The sequence below is a fragment of the Geotrypetes seraphini genome, chromosome 3 (assembly GCF_902459505.1).
Source record: "Geotrypetes seraphini chromosome 3, aGeoSer1.1, whole genome shotgun sequence".
NCBI lineage: Eukaryota > Metazoa > Chordata > Amphibia > Gymnophiona > Dermophiidae > Geotrypetes > Geotrypetes seraphini.
This window is the reverse complement of record NC_047086.1, coordinates 50,030,441-50,048,876: the sequence shown is the minus strand read 5'-3', so window position 1 is coordinate 50,048,876 and position 18,436 is coordinate 50,030,441. Positions and strand designations below refer to the sequence as shown.

Genomic DNA, 18,436 nt, shown 5'->3' with positions numbered 1-18,436 from the left:
GCTGATGTGAACTTGGTATGTTAGTTTATGGTCAAGAATATCCCCGAGAATTTTGATGCTTGAGACCTGTTGTAGGGGAGTATTATCAATCTGAATAGGTGTTGGTAGAGTAAGACCTTCTTTCCAGGGGAAAAGAATAATCTGGGACTTACTGACATTAAGGGCCAACATATTGAGCCTTAGCCATTGGTTGATTTGTTCTATTTTTCCATTTATGTCAAGTATTTCGTTTGGATCCCCGGTATTGAGTGGATGTAGAAGTTGTATGTCGTTCACATAAGCATAAGGAGTGAATCTGATTGATTGTGCCAGCATAATTAAAGGGGTAAGAAAGATGTTAAAAAGAAGCGGTGAGAGGATAGAGCCCTGGGGAATTCCATAGTTATAGGAGATGGCTTCTGATGTAGAATTATTAAAGCTGACCTTTGCAGTGCGTTTAGAAAAGTATGAATGGAACCACCTGAGCACTTGATTGCTAATGCTTATGGTGGCTAATCTATTGAGAAGGAGTGAGTGGTCTATGGTATCAAATGCCGCGGAAAGATCCAAAGATAGTAGAATAAGGGATTTGAGATGGTCCAAGATTGTTATTGTGAGGCCAGTAAGAGAGTATTCAGTTGAATGGTGGGCTCTGAATCCTGTTTGGTTCAGATGGAGAATGTGTGTTTTATCGATGAAGTCCGAGATCTGATTGAAAACAATGGACCATTGATCTGCCCCAGTATGGCTATTCTTATGTTCTCTATCTCAATTTCTTATGACCCGCTTACCATATAGGTCATTAATACTATTGCAACACAGTTTACCCTCATTCTAACACATTCACTTGGATTCAATTAGGGACTATATTTTCAGTTTCTCAGGTCCATCCTTTGGAGTCATTTACCCAATTAGTTACGATTAAAGCTGCCTTACATATGATTTCGGAAAAATTTTAAAACATTTCTTTTGATGATGCCTTCAGCACTTGAGATAAAAACGTGGTGGCAGGTGGAATTTGGTGATATGGATGGAGCAGGGGCCTCGATGATACAATTATTTTCTTCTGTTTTCCATTTTGTTTATGGATGAAAATTTCCTCTCTTATTCTTAGACTGCTTCAGGCTTTCATGGTACAATGACTGGAGCAAAAGATGGATGCTTTAGTATGAGGTTTATTTTCCCTGTGATCTTTCTTTCTTTCCCTTGGATCCATGTCAGCCTTCCTTCATAATTTGAAGATTTTTGTAGAGTTCATATTTTCAGTGCTATAATATTTAATATTGCACACTTATTTCTCAGATGTTGATCATCAATACTCTTTAGAAATCTGAAAAAAAAAAGTTCAATTCTAAAGTTGCTGTGGCCTCCAGATGTCAGTGTAACAAAAGGAATGGTAAGGTTGAAAATAAAAGATGAAAGTCCAATAGGATGTAGACTGTAGGAATGAATAACTGTAAAGTTGATACATTTTACTCATAAAGAATTAATGACAACACTGAAAAAATGGTTTCCGCTAATGAAAACAGTTGCATAAGACCCAGAACTGAGCAAAGTACAGTAACTCTTTTGCTGAGAAAAATATAAATGCTGGCTTACGAATGCTTGACTTTACTTACCTTGATATGTGTATAGCTGTAAAAACTCAGTGCCAGGTATGTCATCACAGGGACGTGGACAAACTGACCAGCCAGTTGGGGTGCTAAGCTGGGAGGGTGCTGGGAGGTGCAGAAACCCTTTGTTGGCAGCACTTCTCTCCTTTTCTTCTTATGGCTTACCGGTTTACCAGTCCATTGATCAGCTATTCGAACTATGATTGCTCTATATATTCAGAGTGCCACTAGGTTCACAGAATTGATCAGTGAATCACCCAAGTTGCTGTAGGAAGAGAAGGTGCCAGCACAGTCACATAAGGAGCAGCTGGATAGAAATGTAAGACCAAGGCACAAAGGCCCGGATTCTCTAACTGGTGCCGATTTTATAGGCGCTGGTAGGTGCCCAAACTCAATAAAAAAACAAAACCATTGTTTAAACAATGTTTTTAACTGGTGCCCAAAAATTGGTGCTGGAATCCTGCCTCCATAAACTCTGTGGGCATGGCCAACGCTGGAAGTGGCATTAGGTGGCCTAATGTGCCTAAAGAGGCGTGATTCACATCAAAGGTAGGCGGCAGGAAATGCAAGCCTGGGAAACCCTGACCTACATTTCCAGCACCTATCTTTGGCAGAGGTGAGATTCCGTACTCGGTGCCGTCACGTGATTGACACGCGATTGGCGTCTGCTCTTAAGGTGGCTGCCAGCAATGGCGGCCGTTACAGAATCTGGGGCAAAAGTTGCGAGGCAGAGGGAAAAGAGCATGGAAAGCTTGGATGCGAGTCACGTCCAGGTGACTGCATTGCTAGCGTGGTTTGTTTGCACATGGCATACTGCCTTTCAAATGGAGAATAATCAAAATGGTTTACAAAATAAAAAAAAATTAGAAAAGAGCTACAAATCACAAATAGGAAAGGAATCAAGAGGAAAGCCCCAAGAGACTATATTATATAAACTATATTATTAATTTAGTTTAAAAGAAACACAAACACAAATGCATTTGTCTTCATATTTCTTTTTAAACTAAATTAATAATATAGTTTATTGCATATATAATTCATTAAGGTCACCTTTCTCCACCTAAGTCTGCCTTTTGGCATTGATTATATCTTCACTGCTCACATGTGTTGAGACCTCTTCAGAGCTTTCCTTCATCTTTTCACTAGTGATATTTATTCACATATGGCACTTACTTTCACCAACTCGTTATTGTCTTATTTTTTCACTTCACTAAGCCCACTCTTTGCACTACACTATTTTAGTGTAAGATGTTTTTCACATTCTTCGATCTGACATCACAGACAGTGTTTCACATTGTTTACACATCATTCCAATATACCTTATCATTTTTAGGACCCCTGAGGAAGACTATCTTATTGAAACGTGGACCGTGTTGGGTCCTGCGCTTTCAGCGAACTAGGTCCTTTAGGTTGTTCATGTGGATTATTTTATTTTTATGTGGATTGCTTTACTATACTTTTGGAACTTTGACATAATAAAGTCCATTTCAGGAATATCGTCACTTCACAGTGTTCTTTTTGGGTTTTTGAGGGGTTCATTCATACAGGGGTATCAGTGCAAAAAAGCTTGAGATCATAATGCATTGTTTTGCTGTATCTTTAAAAGAGGCTGGCGACGCATGCAGCGAAACTGGACAACACTATCTCCAACCTGCTGATAACAACAAACGACTACAAATATTTTCGCAAAGAAATCAAAACCCACCTATTCAAAAAATTTTTACAGATGGCTTAACCCCAACCGGACCCCCCTCAACGCAACTCCCCCCTCCTCCCCCCTTCACCAGTTCCCTTCTCTTTAGCCTCAAGCATGTCAACTGCTTCCCTAACGGTATATATACTGGACCTGCACTATTTCCTATTTGTACAGCATCTTGTAGCTCTTGAAATATACAGCTCCATTATTCTTGTAACTTCTCCTGGAAATGACCAGAATTCTCTCTGTAATTATTCTGGAAATGTCCAGTTGTCTCTTTTGTAATCCGCCCAGAATTGCAAGGTTGAGGCGGAATAGAAATCAGTAATGTAATGTAATGTAATGTAAGGATAAACTATGGTGTCACACAACTTTGAGTTCATGCTGCATTTTTTGTTAAATGAAGTCATTTTCCACTTGTTTATTATTTAAACAAGTGCTCAGCACAAGAAAGTAAAACACAGAACATCAGATGCACCAAATCTCATCTTAAATTTTGTTTTGGAATGAATATCACGGCAAATGATTAAAATATAGTAATAGCTGGAACAAATAAGTTAATGAATTTGAATGTTTGAAAAACTATTTTTTCCTGGTCACAATTCAGAACATCATTATTATGTACTACTTCATTTATTAAAGAGCCTGGTAGGTTTTCCCAGAAAGAATGAAACTTGGGCAGTGTCTACAAAAGAATAATGAGCATTCATGTATACATTACACTATGGATAAAGGCGTTTGATTGTCATGTTATTCCATATGAATGCAAATATTAACGGGCTCATTTTCAAAGCACTTAGACACAGAAAGTACCAAAGGTTTCTAAGGGATCTCTAAGGGGTTCTTTTATTAAGGCGCGTTCTAAATGCTAAGGTGCCCATAGAATATAATGGATACTTTAGCATTTAGCGTGCGCTAATCTTTAGCACGCCTTAATAAAAGGACCCCTAAGTGCTTTGAAAATGAGCTCCAAAGTTTAATAGTGAACAATATGAAAAAGTACATAGGGTGATATCTTCTCATTGGACCAGCTTTTTGGAGCTTTTTGGCCTCAAGTTAGAACCACCTAATTGGTATATTTAAAGCAAAGGTTCTCAATCAGTCCTTAGAGCACATTGAAACAGATTTTCAGGATACCCACAATGAATATTGAAAAGGTTCTGGTCCCAATACTGCCTCACACACTCTGTCGTCTTTACCACAGATGCATCTGGAGACATTCTCTTTAGAAAGAACACACACGCTCATGCAAACTGTTGCGTATTCAAAGAGATGTCTGTTTATTCAGTGTTCAAGCACATATATTTATAGTACCTTGTGCATGTGCACTTACAAACTAGTTATATAGGTCAGTTTCCGTGTATAGCCATATGTGGAAGAAAGATAAGTTTCGTTTCTTTATACATGGCATCAGCTTACAAAAAATATCAAGCATAAATGGTTTCACAATGATAGGGGGGGGGGAATTTCCAAGGCCAGGGCAAGAGATTCTGTTAGCAAGTGTTACTTATCTACAGGGCCGGATTTTCCTATAGGCTAACTAGGCTTCAGCCTAGGGCCTCAAGATCAAGAGGGGCCTACATTCAAATTGTTAGCAAAATTAAAATTACACTATTCTAAAAACAGTGAACACTAAAACACTGAACTGAAAATAAGGAGAAATTCTACGCTTCGGGATCAGAACTGGCTCCGGCCGACTCGGCTTCTCCCTTTCTTTTTCTCGCCCTGGGAGGAGGATCGGAGAGGGAAAGACGTCAGTCCGGAAACAGCTGGGCAAAGCCCAGCCCTGCGGGGAGAGAGGCAAAACGTGGATCCGTCAGGACAGGGCGGCCCAGACTGGCATCGGAGGGGGGGTGGGGGGTTTAATGGAAGGCAGGCTGGCAGGATGGCATGGGGGTGTTCAATGGAAGGGGGATGGGAGGCAGGCGGGCATCGGAGGGGGGGTGAGGTGAGGAAGGACACACTGGGGGCACTATGGACATAGGAAGGGGCAATGTTGTGTGTTATGTTTGATTAGTTATTGTTACAAGTACTATATATGGTGCTGAGAATAAATGTCCAAATAAGTGTTCTCGACTTTTTTTTATTTATTATCCGTGTCACATTTTTTATAAAGGTTAGTACAAATAACAACATGTTTCATTTAACATATTGATATATATCACAGTAATGATGTATTTTATTCTCTCTCATGTAATTTACAAACTTAAAAATGGGAGGTGAAAGGGCCTCATAAGTGGAATAGCCTAGGGCCTCTTTTCATCTAAATCCGGCCCTGCTTATCTAAGATGTTCAACTGTAACACAGAGCTCATAGTTACAGATAACAAAGAGAAGAAATGTTTTGTGGTTTCCGTGCAACAGTGTCTCAGCAGTCATGTGCAGCAAAATAAGCTTGCAAAGAATATACTCCTACAAATAAGAATGAGAGAGATTTGCCTACAATGGAGGCATTGTATGCAAATTTGTTTCATGCATATTCATTGTGGGTATCTTGAAAACCAGACTAGCTTGGTGCCTGAAGGACTGGGTTGAGAACCCCTGATTCAAAGCATATATGCTTTATGGATATGTTTTCATTTATTTATACATGCATTGTTAAGTGCTTTTAGCCATAGCCCTCTGCAGTTCAAGAAGTGAAATATTTCAAAGGATATCTTAATGATGGGACATTTTATTGGCACATTAAAGTTAGAGTCGACGTCTGTGGTTTTGGTGTGGAACAAGACTCCACTTTCTCTTGTATTGCTCGAGTTTCTTTGACTCATTTAGGGGCCCTGTTACTAAAGCTTAGCCTGCACTAAAAGAAGTGTGTTGACCACCAACTCATGGCTGCATGCACAGTGAGGAATCCTCCCTGTGATGTTTCAAGGCAGAGTACAGGAGTGGTTTGCCATTGCCTTTTCTTGTGTAGCTCCATTATGTTGCTGCTGTCCCAATATAGGGCCCTGCAGCTTACAGCACCTGATATTCCCCAGTAGTCCTGACCATGCTTAGCTTCTAATAGCAAGAGTGGGCCTAGGGCAGCCAGGCCATAGGCCACAGTACTAAAAGAAGTACTGTGCGCTAAATGTTATGAAGCCAATTTTATACCTATGGGCTTCTTAGCATTTAGGCCCTGATTCTATAAACAGTGTCTAATTCTTAGTCACTGTTGTCAATAAACCGCTAGACGCAGTTTATAGAATCACGCCAAGTGCCACCTAAACTTTCTTAGGTGCTAGTAGGCATTGAATCCTTAGGCGCACTGCCATTTAGGCCAGGGTTTTCTTGGCTTAAATGAGTTTGCCTAAGTTAATCCATGCCAAATTCCACCCTGAATCTGTCCCTAACCATGCTTACTTGCCATGTAGGCGCCAGTAGATGCATTGGTATAGATGCCTACCAGCAAATTAATTTTTTTAAAAATTTTAACTTTTTTAATGGCACTGTTAATTAGCGCCTATTAAAACAATTAAAAAAAAAATTAAGTTAGGCATGCTGATCTAGGTGCCTAACTATAGGTGTCTTTTATAGAATCAGGGCCTTAGTGTGCATTAACAGAATTAGAGTGCATGCTAAGCTTTAGTAAAAGGGCCACTTAATGAAAAAGTCTGTATTCTTACTGGCCCTGGAAATAGCATTTGCATTGTTTTTGTTACATTTATCTTTTGAATACTGTGTAAATAAATTTCCTGTCATTTCCCCCCCTCACAGAAACAAATTCATTATCAGACTTTTACAGTGATGGAGCATGGTAAGTAATTCCTTCTCCCTTTCTGCTTTATAGACTCTATTTAAACAATTGGCAAGGGGCATTCAAGTTTCCTTACTGGATGTTGACTGTAAGGAATTCTTCTCAATGCGTTGAGGCCTGGATTTTTAAAATGGTGCCGTTGTCATCGGTCGCTTAAGAAACGGCCGCTGATCACATGTCAATCACCCAATGGCGCCATTTATAGAATTGCAGCTTTGTGAAAGATAGGCACTGTAAACGTAGGCCTGAGTTTTCAAGGCATTCATTTTTGGTGCTTACTTACCTTTCATATGAATTGCAGCTACAGAGGTGCTTTATGATGCCTACAGTGGTGTTAGGTGCTGGTAGATGCCTACATTTTTTCCTTTAAACTCTATTAATATTTTTTTAAATGATATTTTGCACTTGAGTTAGGTGCTGGTAGGGCGCCTACTGGCACCTAAAAGTGCCATTTGTAGAATATGGAAAGAAGGTGGGTGGGACGGGATATAATTTTTATGTTTGTAGAATTATATGAGAATTACAAGTGTTATTGTTGTTATTAATGATATATTCCTGTATGCTTGCTGTAAGTTTTCAAAATGAATAAAGAATATATATAAAAAAAATATGTGCCTGAATTCCTAGGTGTGATTCTTAGGTCAGTAGGAGTTGCCATTTTCTCTTCCTTCCCAGAGCCTGAAGACATCCTCTCCTTAATCTCCAGTAGGCAAGAGACTTGAATCTTTGAAAAAGAAAAAAGTGAAACATGAATTGCTGCCACCTGCAGCCCATAAGCAGTTACATGTAGAATGTTTATATTGATGTGTGGATTATCCTAAGGTAGAATTAAAATGTTGTTTTTATTGGAACTGAAATTGTGATTGAGGGCACTTGCATGTTTCTTGTACAACCCCACTCTGTTCCTGAACTCTTGAGTAGTCAGTCCCATCTCGCGAGATCTCTTGTAGGACGCTTCTTTTGCATAGTTTTGCTCCTCCTCTCTTACTTCTAGACTGCCCTCCAACTTCCAGTTGTTTTCCTACAAGTGAATCCAAACAGAAAAATCCCCCCCCCCAAATACTGCTATAGATACTTAGGGAGGAGTGTGTGGCGCAGTGGTTGAAGCTACAGCCTCAGCACCCTGGGGTTGTGGGTTCAAATCCCGCGCTGCTCCTTGTGACCCTAGGCAAGTCACTTAATCCTCCATAGCCCCAGGTACGTTAGATAGATTGTGAGCCCACCGGGACAGATAGGGAAAATGCTTGAGTACCTGATTGTAAACCGCTTAGATAACCTTGATAGGCGGTATATAAAATCCTAATAATAATAAACTTAAAGAAAGAAACTCCAAAAAGCAGTTAAAGTCAATAGGTTCTAAAACCGCTTACTAGAGCACCTGAGCAAATAATTTAATAAATAAGTTAAATTAAATTAAATTAAATTAAATATGTGAAAAGGGGTGTCCTCAGTGTGTAAGGTCAGCAAAGGGAGAAGAATCTCCAGCGCTTAACATGTAAGCCACAGATTAACTAACCTGTACCCGCACACCATCACTGGACACCTCTCGAGTGCTCAAAACAACTAATTATATAAATAACTTAAGTAGTGATATAAATGTATTTCTTTAGCACTCTCCAGACCAGTAGAGGTTAACTTTACGAATGGGTATATATCTAATCATGACCAGCAGGTGGAGACTGAAAACAAAACTTTGGGACAGTATATCCTAGCCCCTCCTCTCTATTTCCCTCAGTCTTCTTTCAGTCTCCAGCAGGTGTTGAGTGATCTGTACCCATCTCCCTTGGTAGGGCTGTTGGAATTTGTTTAGGGGGTTTATTGTCCCTGTTTTTAGCCGGACGGAGCTTGGGCGGACTCTGTTTAGGGGTTCGTCCGACCTCGGGGGTGTCAAACCCGGCGGGTCACGAGCGGGGTCCCTCCCCCCACTTCCTCCACCTCCCCACATTTTTTTAGAGGAGCCTCAGCAGTAAGCCTTGCCCCCTAAGTCAAGCAAGGCATATTGCTTCGAGAGCCTGTGGAGTCTGTTCTGTAAAAAAAAAAAATAAATAAAAATCCTGAGGTAGTGCTGGTCTGAAGGGTTGTTTCCCTTTAAGAAAACTGTATTTTACTGTATTTTTTCATGTAACCGGCACTTTTTTATAGCTAGGTCGCGTATGGAGCAATTGTGCCCTTCTCCGGGGGAGTAGGACACAATTTAGTCCAGCCGCGAGGCACTCGCGGCCGGCCTGAACTCGGCGGTTTGGGTCGGTGAGGTGGTGGAGCTCCGTCGGCAGCGGCTGCAGGCGCCCAGAGCTCCCCGCCGATGGTGCCTCGCGAGTCGGCTTGGAGCAGTGGGGAAGCCCGGTCTTCCACAACCGCCCACGGAGGGATTCCCCGAAGGATTCTCTCTCAGCTGATTTTTTGACAGCTGATGCCGGCTTGCCTGCTTTAGCGGCTGAGACTATTCAGGTCTCTCAGCCGCTTCAGGCTATGGAGGGAGCTTTTTTGGCGGGAAAACCGCCATCTTCTCTGTCTGGCCCCTCCATTTTGTCTTCCACCTCAGGTGACCTTCCCCCTGTTTTGACTATGCAGGGGCAAGGTTCTGCTGGGTCCCCTGCTGTGGCAGGGAGTCCCTTGGGACCCTCGGGGGGGTTTTCTCCTGAATTTTTCTTTTCTTTATGCAGAGCCTATTTTCAGGCGGCTGGGGGTCCCGGTTGCGCCCAGGGGGTTTCGGGGGGTGGGTTTTCCTCCGCGCTCCCTGCGGCTTTGCCTCTTTCGTCTGGCGTGACGTCCCCTCCGCCGCCTCCCTTGTCCAAGCGTCCGCGGGTGTCGTGGGACGAGAATTTGTGGTCGGAGGAACGGGTCGGTCTGGAGGAGGACCTGGACCCTTCTGAGGAGTTCCAGGACTCTCTGGAGGGGACGGAAGCTGGCGGCGGGTTGTCGGATTTCCCGTTCTCCAGTGACGAGGCGTCCGTGGTGCGCCTTTTTCAGAAAGATGAGCTGCCTGACCTTATTCAGCAGGTTTCTTCGGTTTTGCGTTTTGAGGACGCGCCGCCGGAGACTCCGCGTGTGGGGGACCCCCTGTTACGGGGGATCCGTTCCGTTTCCCACTCTTTTCCTATGCATCAGGATATTCGGGATATTATTCTGGAGCAGTGGAAAACGCCGGAGACGCCGTTTCGGCTGGCGCGCAGCATGGCTCGCCTGTATCCCATTCCGGAAGGGGATCGGGCTACGTTAGCTTCGCCAGTCGTGGATGCGGTGGTCTCGGCAATTTCCAAGCGGCATACCGTGCCTGTTGAGGGCGGTTCTGCCTTGCGGGACTCTGAGGAGCGCAAATTGGAGAGCATCCTTAAGCAAAATTTTCAGGTCTCTGCCTTTGGGGTCCAGGCGGCTATTTGTGGGGGACTGGTCGCTCGCGCCGTGTTTCGGTGGGCGGAGCGGGTCTTGGATCGAGAGTCTGATGACTGGTCTCTGGTGGATCAGGAGGTAGCGAAGATTGAGATGGCGGCCTCATTCCTCTCAGATGCTCTATATGACTTGGTGCGGATCTCGGCTAAGTCTATGGCTTTTGGCGTGGCCGCAAGGCGTGTGTTGTGGCTGCGCGCTTGGGCGGCGGATGCTGCGTCCAAAGCTAAGCTTACTAAATTTCCCTTTCGGGGGTCGTTTTTGTTTGGAGAGGACTTGGATAAGTTGATTCAGACTTTGTCGGACTCGAAAGTTCCCCGTCTGCCGGAGGACCGTGCCCGCCCGGCGTCTCGGGGGGGTGCGGCCCGGGGGCATTTGCGGGATTTTCGCAAGTATCGCCCTGGGCGTGGGGCTGCTTCTTTCCAGTCTCCGGGATTTTCCCGGGGTCGGTTCTTCCAGCGCATGCAGCCCTTTCGGGGGGCCCGTCGGGGGGCAGGGAATCCCTCCGCCGGTTCCCCCGCTTCCCGTCCTGCACAATGACGCCTTGCCGGCGCCCCCTTTGGTTCCGGTGGGGGCCCGGCTGTGCGAATTTTTCCCCAAATGGGCCGAGATCACGTCCGATCAGTGGGTCCTGGAGGTGGTGCGGGACGGTTATGCCCTGGAGTTCGCCCGCTCTCTGCCGGATTTTTTCCTCGCTTCTCTATGTCAGACTCCGGGGAAGACGCAGGCTTTTCGCCAGACCCTTCAGCGCTTGCTAGATCTCAGGGCAGTTGTTCCGGTGCCCCCTCCGGAGTGGGGCACGGGCAGGTACTCCATTTACTTTGTGGTGCCCAAGAAGGAGGGGACCTTTCGGCCCATCCTCGATTTGAAAGGGGTCAACAGGGCTCTCAAGATTCCCTCTTTCCGTATGGAAACTCTGCGGTCGGTCATTCTGGCGGTTCAGCCGGGGGAGTTTCTCACTTCTCTCGATCTGACGGAGGCCTACTTGCATGTTCCCATTCGGGCCTCTCATCAGCGTTTCCTGCGCTTTGCGATCTTGGGTCGGCACTTTCAGTTCTGTGCGCTTCCCTTTGGGCTGGCCACGGCTCCTCGGACGTTCACCAAGGTGATGGTGGTCGTCGCGGCAGCCTTGCGGTCGGAGGGCATCCTGGTACACCCCTACCTGGACGACTGGTTAATTCGGGCAAAGTCGTTGCAGGAAAGCTCCCGGGTTACTGCTCGGGTGGTGGAGTTTCTCCGGTCGCTGGGCTGGGTGGTCAACCTTTCCAAGAGTCGGTTGGTCCCGGCTCAGCGTCTGGAGTACCTAGGGGTGCTGTTCGACACCTCCTTGGGGAAGGTCTTCCTCCCAGAGGGCCGGGTGAGCAAATTGCAATCTCAGATTCGCCTGCTTTTGGCGTCCCGGTGTCCTCGGGCGCGAGATTTCCTCCAGGTCTTGGGGTCGATGGCGGCGTCCCTGGACGTGGTGAGGTGGGCGCGGGCCCACATGCGTCCTCTCCAGTATGCTCTGCTCCGGAGGTGGTCTCCCCAGAGGCACGGGATGGATGTTCCGGTCCCCCTGCGAGGCTTGGCGCGCTGCAGTCTGCGTTGGTGGCTCCAGACCCCTCACCTAGTTCAGGGGGTGGGTCTGGATCTCCCGCAGTGGACGGTGCTCCTGACGGATGCGAGTCTCCTGGGTTGGGGGGCTCAGTGTTTGGGTCACTCAGCTCAGGGCACCTGGTCCGCGGAGGAGGCCGCCTGGTCGATCAACGTGTTGGAGACCAGAGCGGTCCGTCTGGCGCTGTTGGTTTTCCACTCCCTGTTGCTGGGCAAGTCGGTCAGAGTGCTGTCGGACAATGCCACGGCGGTGGCTTAGGTCAATCGTCAGGGGGGCACCAAGAGCACTCAGATGGCGCAGGAGGCGGCTCTGCTCATGGTTTGGGCGGAATCCCATCTGCTGGACCTCTCGGCCTCTCATATAGCCGGAGTAGAAAATGTTCAGGCAGACTTCCTCAGTCGTCACTTTCTAGATCCAGGAGAGTGGTGTCTCGGCGCCGAGGCGTTTCAGTTGATAGTGCAGGCTTGGGGGCAGCCCCTGATGGACCTGATGGCCACGGGTGGCAACGCCAAAGTGCCCCGCTTCTTCAGTCGTCGCAGGGACGGCTGGGCCGAGGGTCTGGATGCTCTGGTCCAGCAGTGGCCAACGGAGGGGCTGTTGTATGTGTTCCCTCCTTGGCCGCTGGTGGGCAGAGTGCTTCTTCGCATTGTTCACCATCCGGGTTTGGTGGTGCTGGTGGCGCCGGATTGGCCTCGCCGTCCGTGGTATGCGGATCTGGTGAGGCACCTGGTAGCGGATCCTCTTCCTCTGCCTCTCTCGGACGACCTTCTGATGCAGGGTCCCATTCCCATGTTCGACCCGTCTCCTTTCTGTCTTACGGCGTGGCTCTTGAAAGGGGTCGCCTTAGCAAGAAGGGATATTCAGACAAGGTGATCTCTACACTGTTGGGGTCCCGGAGGCTTTCTACCTCTCGGGCTTATGTGCGGGTTTGGCGTCTCTTTGAGGAATGGTGTCGGGCGCGGGGAGTGACCTCTTTTCGCGCTTCTCTGCCTAACATTCTGGAGTTCTTGCAGGATGGCCTGGATAGAGGCCTGGCTTGGTCTTCTCTCCGGGTTCATATTGCGGCCCTGTCGGCCTTTCGAGGGTTGGTGTCAGGTCAGCGTTTATCGGCTCTTCCTGATGTGATTCGGTTTTTGCGGGCGGCCAAGTTGCTTAGGCCTCCCCTACGGCCCTCGGTTCCCTCTTGGGATCTTAATCTGGTTCTCTCTGTTTTGGTGCGTCCGCCTTTCGAGCCCTTGGACGACTGTTCTTTGAAGGACCTTACTTTGAAGGCGGTCTTTTTGGTGGCCATTACTTCTGCTAGGCGTGTTTCTGAGCTGCAGGCTTTCTCTTGTAGGGCTCCCTTCTTGGAGTTTTCTAGGGAGCGGGTCGTCTTGCGGCCTGTTCCTTCCTTTCTGCCGAAGGTTGTTTCTCCTTTTCATGTCAATCAATCGGTGGTTCTCCCGGTCTTGGGTGGTCGGGAGGGCTCTTCTGAGCAACGGCAGCTGCGCAAGTTGGATGTCGGTCGGGTCCTTCGCTCTTATGTGCAGCGGACCCAGGAATTCCGGAAGTCCGATCATCTCTTTGTCCTCCTGGCGGGTCCTCGTTGGGGAGCGGGCGCTTCTAAGGCTACTATTGCGCGCTGGATCAAGGAGACGATTGCTTCCGCTTATCTTCTGAAACAGCAGCCTGTTCCGGAGTTTCTCAAGGCTCATTCCACTCGGGGTCAGGCGGCTTCTTGGGCTGAGTCGTCGCTCGTGCCTCCAGTGGATATTTGTAAGGCTGCGGTTTGGTCCTCCTTGCATTCCTTTGTTCGTCATTATCGGGTTGATGTGCAGGCGCGTCGGGACGCGGTGTTCGGTGAGCGTGTACTGGTATCGGCCCTTCGGGGGTCCCGCCCGTGAGAGGGACTGCTTTGGTACGTCCCATTCGTAAAGTTAACCTCTACTGGTCTGGAGAGTGCTAAAGAAGGAGAAATTAGGTTCTTACCTGCTAATTTACTTTCTTTTAGCTTCTCCAGACCAGTAGAGGTCCCCACCCTGTCTGTTGTTGTTGTTGTTGGGGCTGTTGCGCGGGCAGTTTTTGGTTTTTGCTGCGGGTTCTAGTATTTTTCTAGGGCCGGGGAGAATTGAAGAACAGCGGCTGTGGCTCGGCTGGCTTAGCTGGCGAGCTGTGGGGACATTCTTCCTTCGGGAATTTCTCCTCTGCATTTTCCAACAGCATTTTGGGTATGTTATTTGTTACTCCTTTCGGAGTGTTGTTTTTCTCTCTGTTTTTTTCCAGTTCTTGGTTCTGCTTGGCTATTCGGCAGACTGAGGGAAATAGAGAGGAGGGGCTAGGATATACTGTCCCAAAGTTTTGTTTTCAGTCTCCACCTGCTGGTCATGATTAGATATATACCCATTCGTAAAGTTAACCTCTACTGGTCTGGAGAAGCTAAAAGAAAGTAAATTAGCAGGTAAGAACCTAATTTCTCCTTATCAATCACACAGGTGCTATAAGAAAGCAGGAGTCCTGCTTGAAGAACCCCCCCCAGCCAACTCCCAAAAATAGTAAACTCAGACTTAGCTTGATAGTTAGTCCAAAGGTCTGTAATCAAGGCAGGAAGACAAATTCGCTGTACATTCTGGATATCAGGTTCAACCAAGCTCGGTTTCGGAGATCAAAAGTCCCTTCAGAAACCCGATGCCAATCTGAAGGCAAAAAGTTACTAGTGATAATAAAATCGACAAGCAGTTGAAACCCAGAGCCAGCTGAGAGGAGGGCAGAGCTGTCTGATGCAGAACAAACAGTATGCTTTAAAGCAGAGCAGGAAAATGTCATAAAGTAGCAAGCCAATTATAGTCCAGCTAGCACATCAAATCACACTATGGTATTCCACTCAATGCTGTCATTCAGACCGTAAGGTTGTATAGTGTTGAAATGGAAGATCCAAAATTGTTCCTGTAGCTGAATCCGGGCAACCTTGTCTCCCTTGAGTAGAATACCATAGTGTGATTTGCTGTGCTAGCTGGACTATGATTGGCTTGCTTCTTCATTCGTTTTCCTGCTCTGCTTTAAAGCACACTGTACGTTCTGCTGCAGACAGCTCTGTCCTCCTCTCAGCTGACTCTGGGTTTCAACTGCTTGTCGATTTTTTTATTGCTAGTAACTTTTTGACTTATTGGCATCGGGTTTCTGATGAAGGGACTTTTGGTCTCCGAAACCGAGCTTGGTTGAACCTGATATCCATTTTTTTAAGTTTAGCGCTGTTAAACAGACTTTTTTTTCTGACTTCCTTCTTCAAGCTGCAATGGACAGCGGCTCTCAACTGATTGGTGCCGGAACTTCACCTCAGGCAAGTCAGCCGCCAACACCACCGCTAGCTCCCTCCCCCCAATGCCCTGTTTTGGCACTGCAAGGAGAGGGAAGCCAACATATGCCGATGCCATTAGAAAATAAAAAAACGGCAATATCAGCAGAGGAAAAAAAGAAGAAGCTCCCGACGCGGGACATGAATTTGTCCCCTTCTCCTCCATCGGAGTCCTCATTATCTCGGAACTCCTCGACAAATGTGGCTTCCTCTTCAAAGTACTCAAAGGCTCCCGCGGGCTCAGCCTCGGCCTCGCGGTCCTTTCCTGTGCCACAGCTTGCTGCTTCGGAAACTATAGGTACTTCTGTTAAAAGAAAAGGGGGGCCTTTTCCTATAGTATTAGAACCGGAGCCGATTCCCCCCCGAAGAATTTCTCTGCCGGCTGTGCAAGCAGCAATGCCTTCATAGGGAAATAAATCTTTTCAGGCAGTTTCTGTTTTTTTCTCATTGTTTCCAAAAGTTTATGCATGGTAGTGCTTCCTTCCTACAGACTTCTCACCCGCTTCCTCCTTTTATGCAGGCTTACCCTGATTAAAATTTACTTCAACAGGTTCCCCAGGAATCATCTTCACTTTTATCTTAAGTGCCACCTTCACCTCATCTGTCATTGGCTCCTCGTACACCCATATGCTCTTCTCCGATACAGCAACCCCACTCTCCTTCTGCCTGGTCGGAGCCCAGCATCCTACCAGACTGACCCTCAGCTGGACCAGCCTACTCAGCCGAGCTCCTCAGAGGAATATTCCTATCTGAAGTTTATATAGAAAGTTTCTTCTTTACTCAGCCTGAATGAGGTGGCTATCCCAACAGGTAGTAAAGATTTTCAAGCTATTCTACAATTTTGTAAGACACCACCGAAGGGGTTTGTCGCCTTAACAGTACATCAAGTTTTGCAGGACCTCCAATTAGAAAATTGGCAAGAGGGGCGTGGCTTGGACGCGAACTCGGATGGTTGGATAAACGAGTAGCTCCACATAGACAAGCATATATATAAGAAATACTACCAATATTTTTTAAGAAATTACTAAAATATATTACAACATGACTTCTACTAAACAAAGTAAAGCTGATTTGGGAGCCGGAATATCTGGAAGCAACAAGAGGTCTAAACCAGAGCCAGGTACACCCTCTAAAACCCCGCTGCCATCAGAAAAAAATCTCGACGTTATGGAAGAACTGAGACAAATAAAAGAAATTGTCTTAGATAGTAACAAAAAACTACAAAAAGCGATAGAAGAAGCTGCAATACTTACAAAAAGAGTGGACATGACAGAAAACAGAATTTCAACATTAGAAGATAACACAGAACAATTAAATATAGATATGAGTCACAGCAAAATCATATGGAAAGAAGTGACAGAAATCAAAAAAAATCTTGAAGACAGCCGGAATCGCGAACGAAGGAATAATTTGAGAATAATTGGATTACCGGAAGGAGTGGAAAAAAATGATCCGATTGCCTTTCTGGAAAAATTTCTACCTAAAATACTGCCACTAAAATTTAAAACAGAACTAGAAATAGAAAGAGCACACAGGATTCCAACACAAAGAAATAACACTCAAATGGGACCGAGAACTTTAATATTTAAACTTTTAAGACATCAACAAGCAATTGAAATATGTCAACTTGCCAAGGAAAACAAGAATCTAAAATGCCAGGACTCAAAAATACACATTGTCCCAGATTTTGCGAAAGAAACAGCAACAAGAAGAAAACAATTTTTGGACATGAGACCACAACTAAGATCTTTAGGAGCTAGATTTGGACTCCTTTACCCAGCGGTAATGAAAGTTACTATCGCTAACAAAACTCAAAACTTTAATGACCCCAAAAAACTACAGGAATTTTTAAATCAACATGAACAACCAATGACAATATAAGGATAAAAAGGAATACTTTATAAAAACTACAAACTTATATATACTTATATGATTGACAAAACTTTAATAAGGAAAAATTTCGGTTGAGAATTGGAACTTTCAGGGCAACGGAAGAGGATACACGAGGATCGAATTGAATATTTGAATAACAGATAACATTCTAGTAAGGAAGCAGAGAGGAAGTGAAGATCCGAAGAAATACACAGGATTCAATTCTAGAATTTTAAACGGAACAGACTTACATGCAGAAAGCGAAGTGAACAGAGATCCGTCTTGAATGATGACAAAGGAAGATTTCCTCTTAACAAAGACTAAGAGAAGTGCTGATTGGACAGAAAATGCTAGGGGTGGAGTAAAGAAGGAAACGAGAGCCTTCTTTCAATCACAATGATGCTTATAGAGATAGAAGGATAACATAATATGATTGGTTAAATCGAGCTATTTCCTGTGGAAGGCGGTGCTTCCGGCTAAACTTGCGTTTCAAATATATAATACTGCGTTTCAAATACGCTAAACTAGGAAAAATAAATAAAAAGATCTTAATTTGAGACGCAAGTTTGCCTAATAAATTTTAAATTAGTTTTGTTTTGGGGATTCTACTGAGCCTTATGTTTGTTCTTCATACAGAAAAATTGCAACTGATGGTAAAGGTAATTCTGATGATTTAGAATAATAATATATAAGGTGAATATCTTTTTGATCTCAAATATTTTTAAAATAGAAATATATGTAAAAGGATATTGTAGAATATTTAAATATTGATCTTAATAGATTATTTCATCATATATAACAATATATACAAAGAATTATATAATATGATATATATATAAATTATTTCATCGAAATAAATCAGCCTTATAACTAAAAAAAAATATTCAAATATGGATAAATAATCTTTTATTAATATTTAAAAAAAAAAAAAAAAATGACCAAAGTTTTTAATAAGCTCCTTTGATTTAAAAAAAAAAAAAAAAAAATCTATGGTAGTAATTAGATAAATTATTAATAGCTTGGGGGAGTTATTTAAATCTAACCTCAATCTGCGTATCCAAGTTTTCGTAATTAATAAGGGAGGGAAGGGAGGGATGGGAGGGAATAGAGGGGAGTTATATAAGAAAATAAGGGATTTAGGGAGGGGAAAGGATATAAAATATTTAAAAGATTGGGAAAAATTTTTCTTAAAATTATTTATTGTTTATTATCTAAAAAAATTTTTTTCT

The 18,436-nt window shown here is 44.8% G+C and overlaps 1 protein-coding gene across 2 annotated transcripts in view; it reads left to right on the top strand.

Moving 5' to 3' along the window:
* Positions 1 to 18,436, top strand: part of CD109 (CD109 molecule) — a 295,729-nt gene that overhangs the window by 32,959 nt on the left and 244,334 nt on the right. For both annotated transcript variants that reach the window (XM_033937865.1, XM_033937866.1), the window contains exon 6: positions 6,984 to 7,023. In XM_033937865.1, coding sequence (XP_033793756.1) covers positions 6,984 to 7,023 — 40 coding nt within the window. The remainder of the gene's footprint in view (positions 1 to 6,983; positions 7,024 to 18,436) is intronic.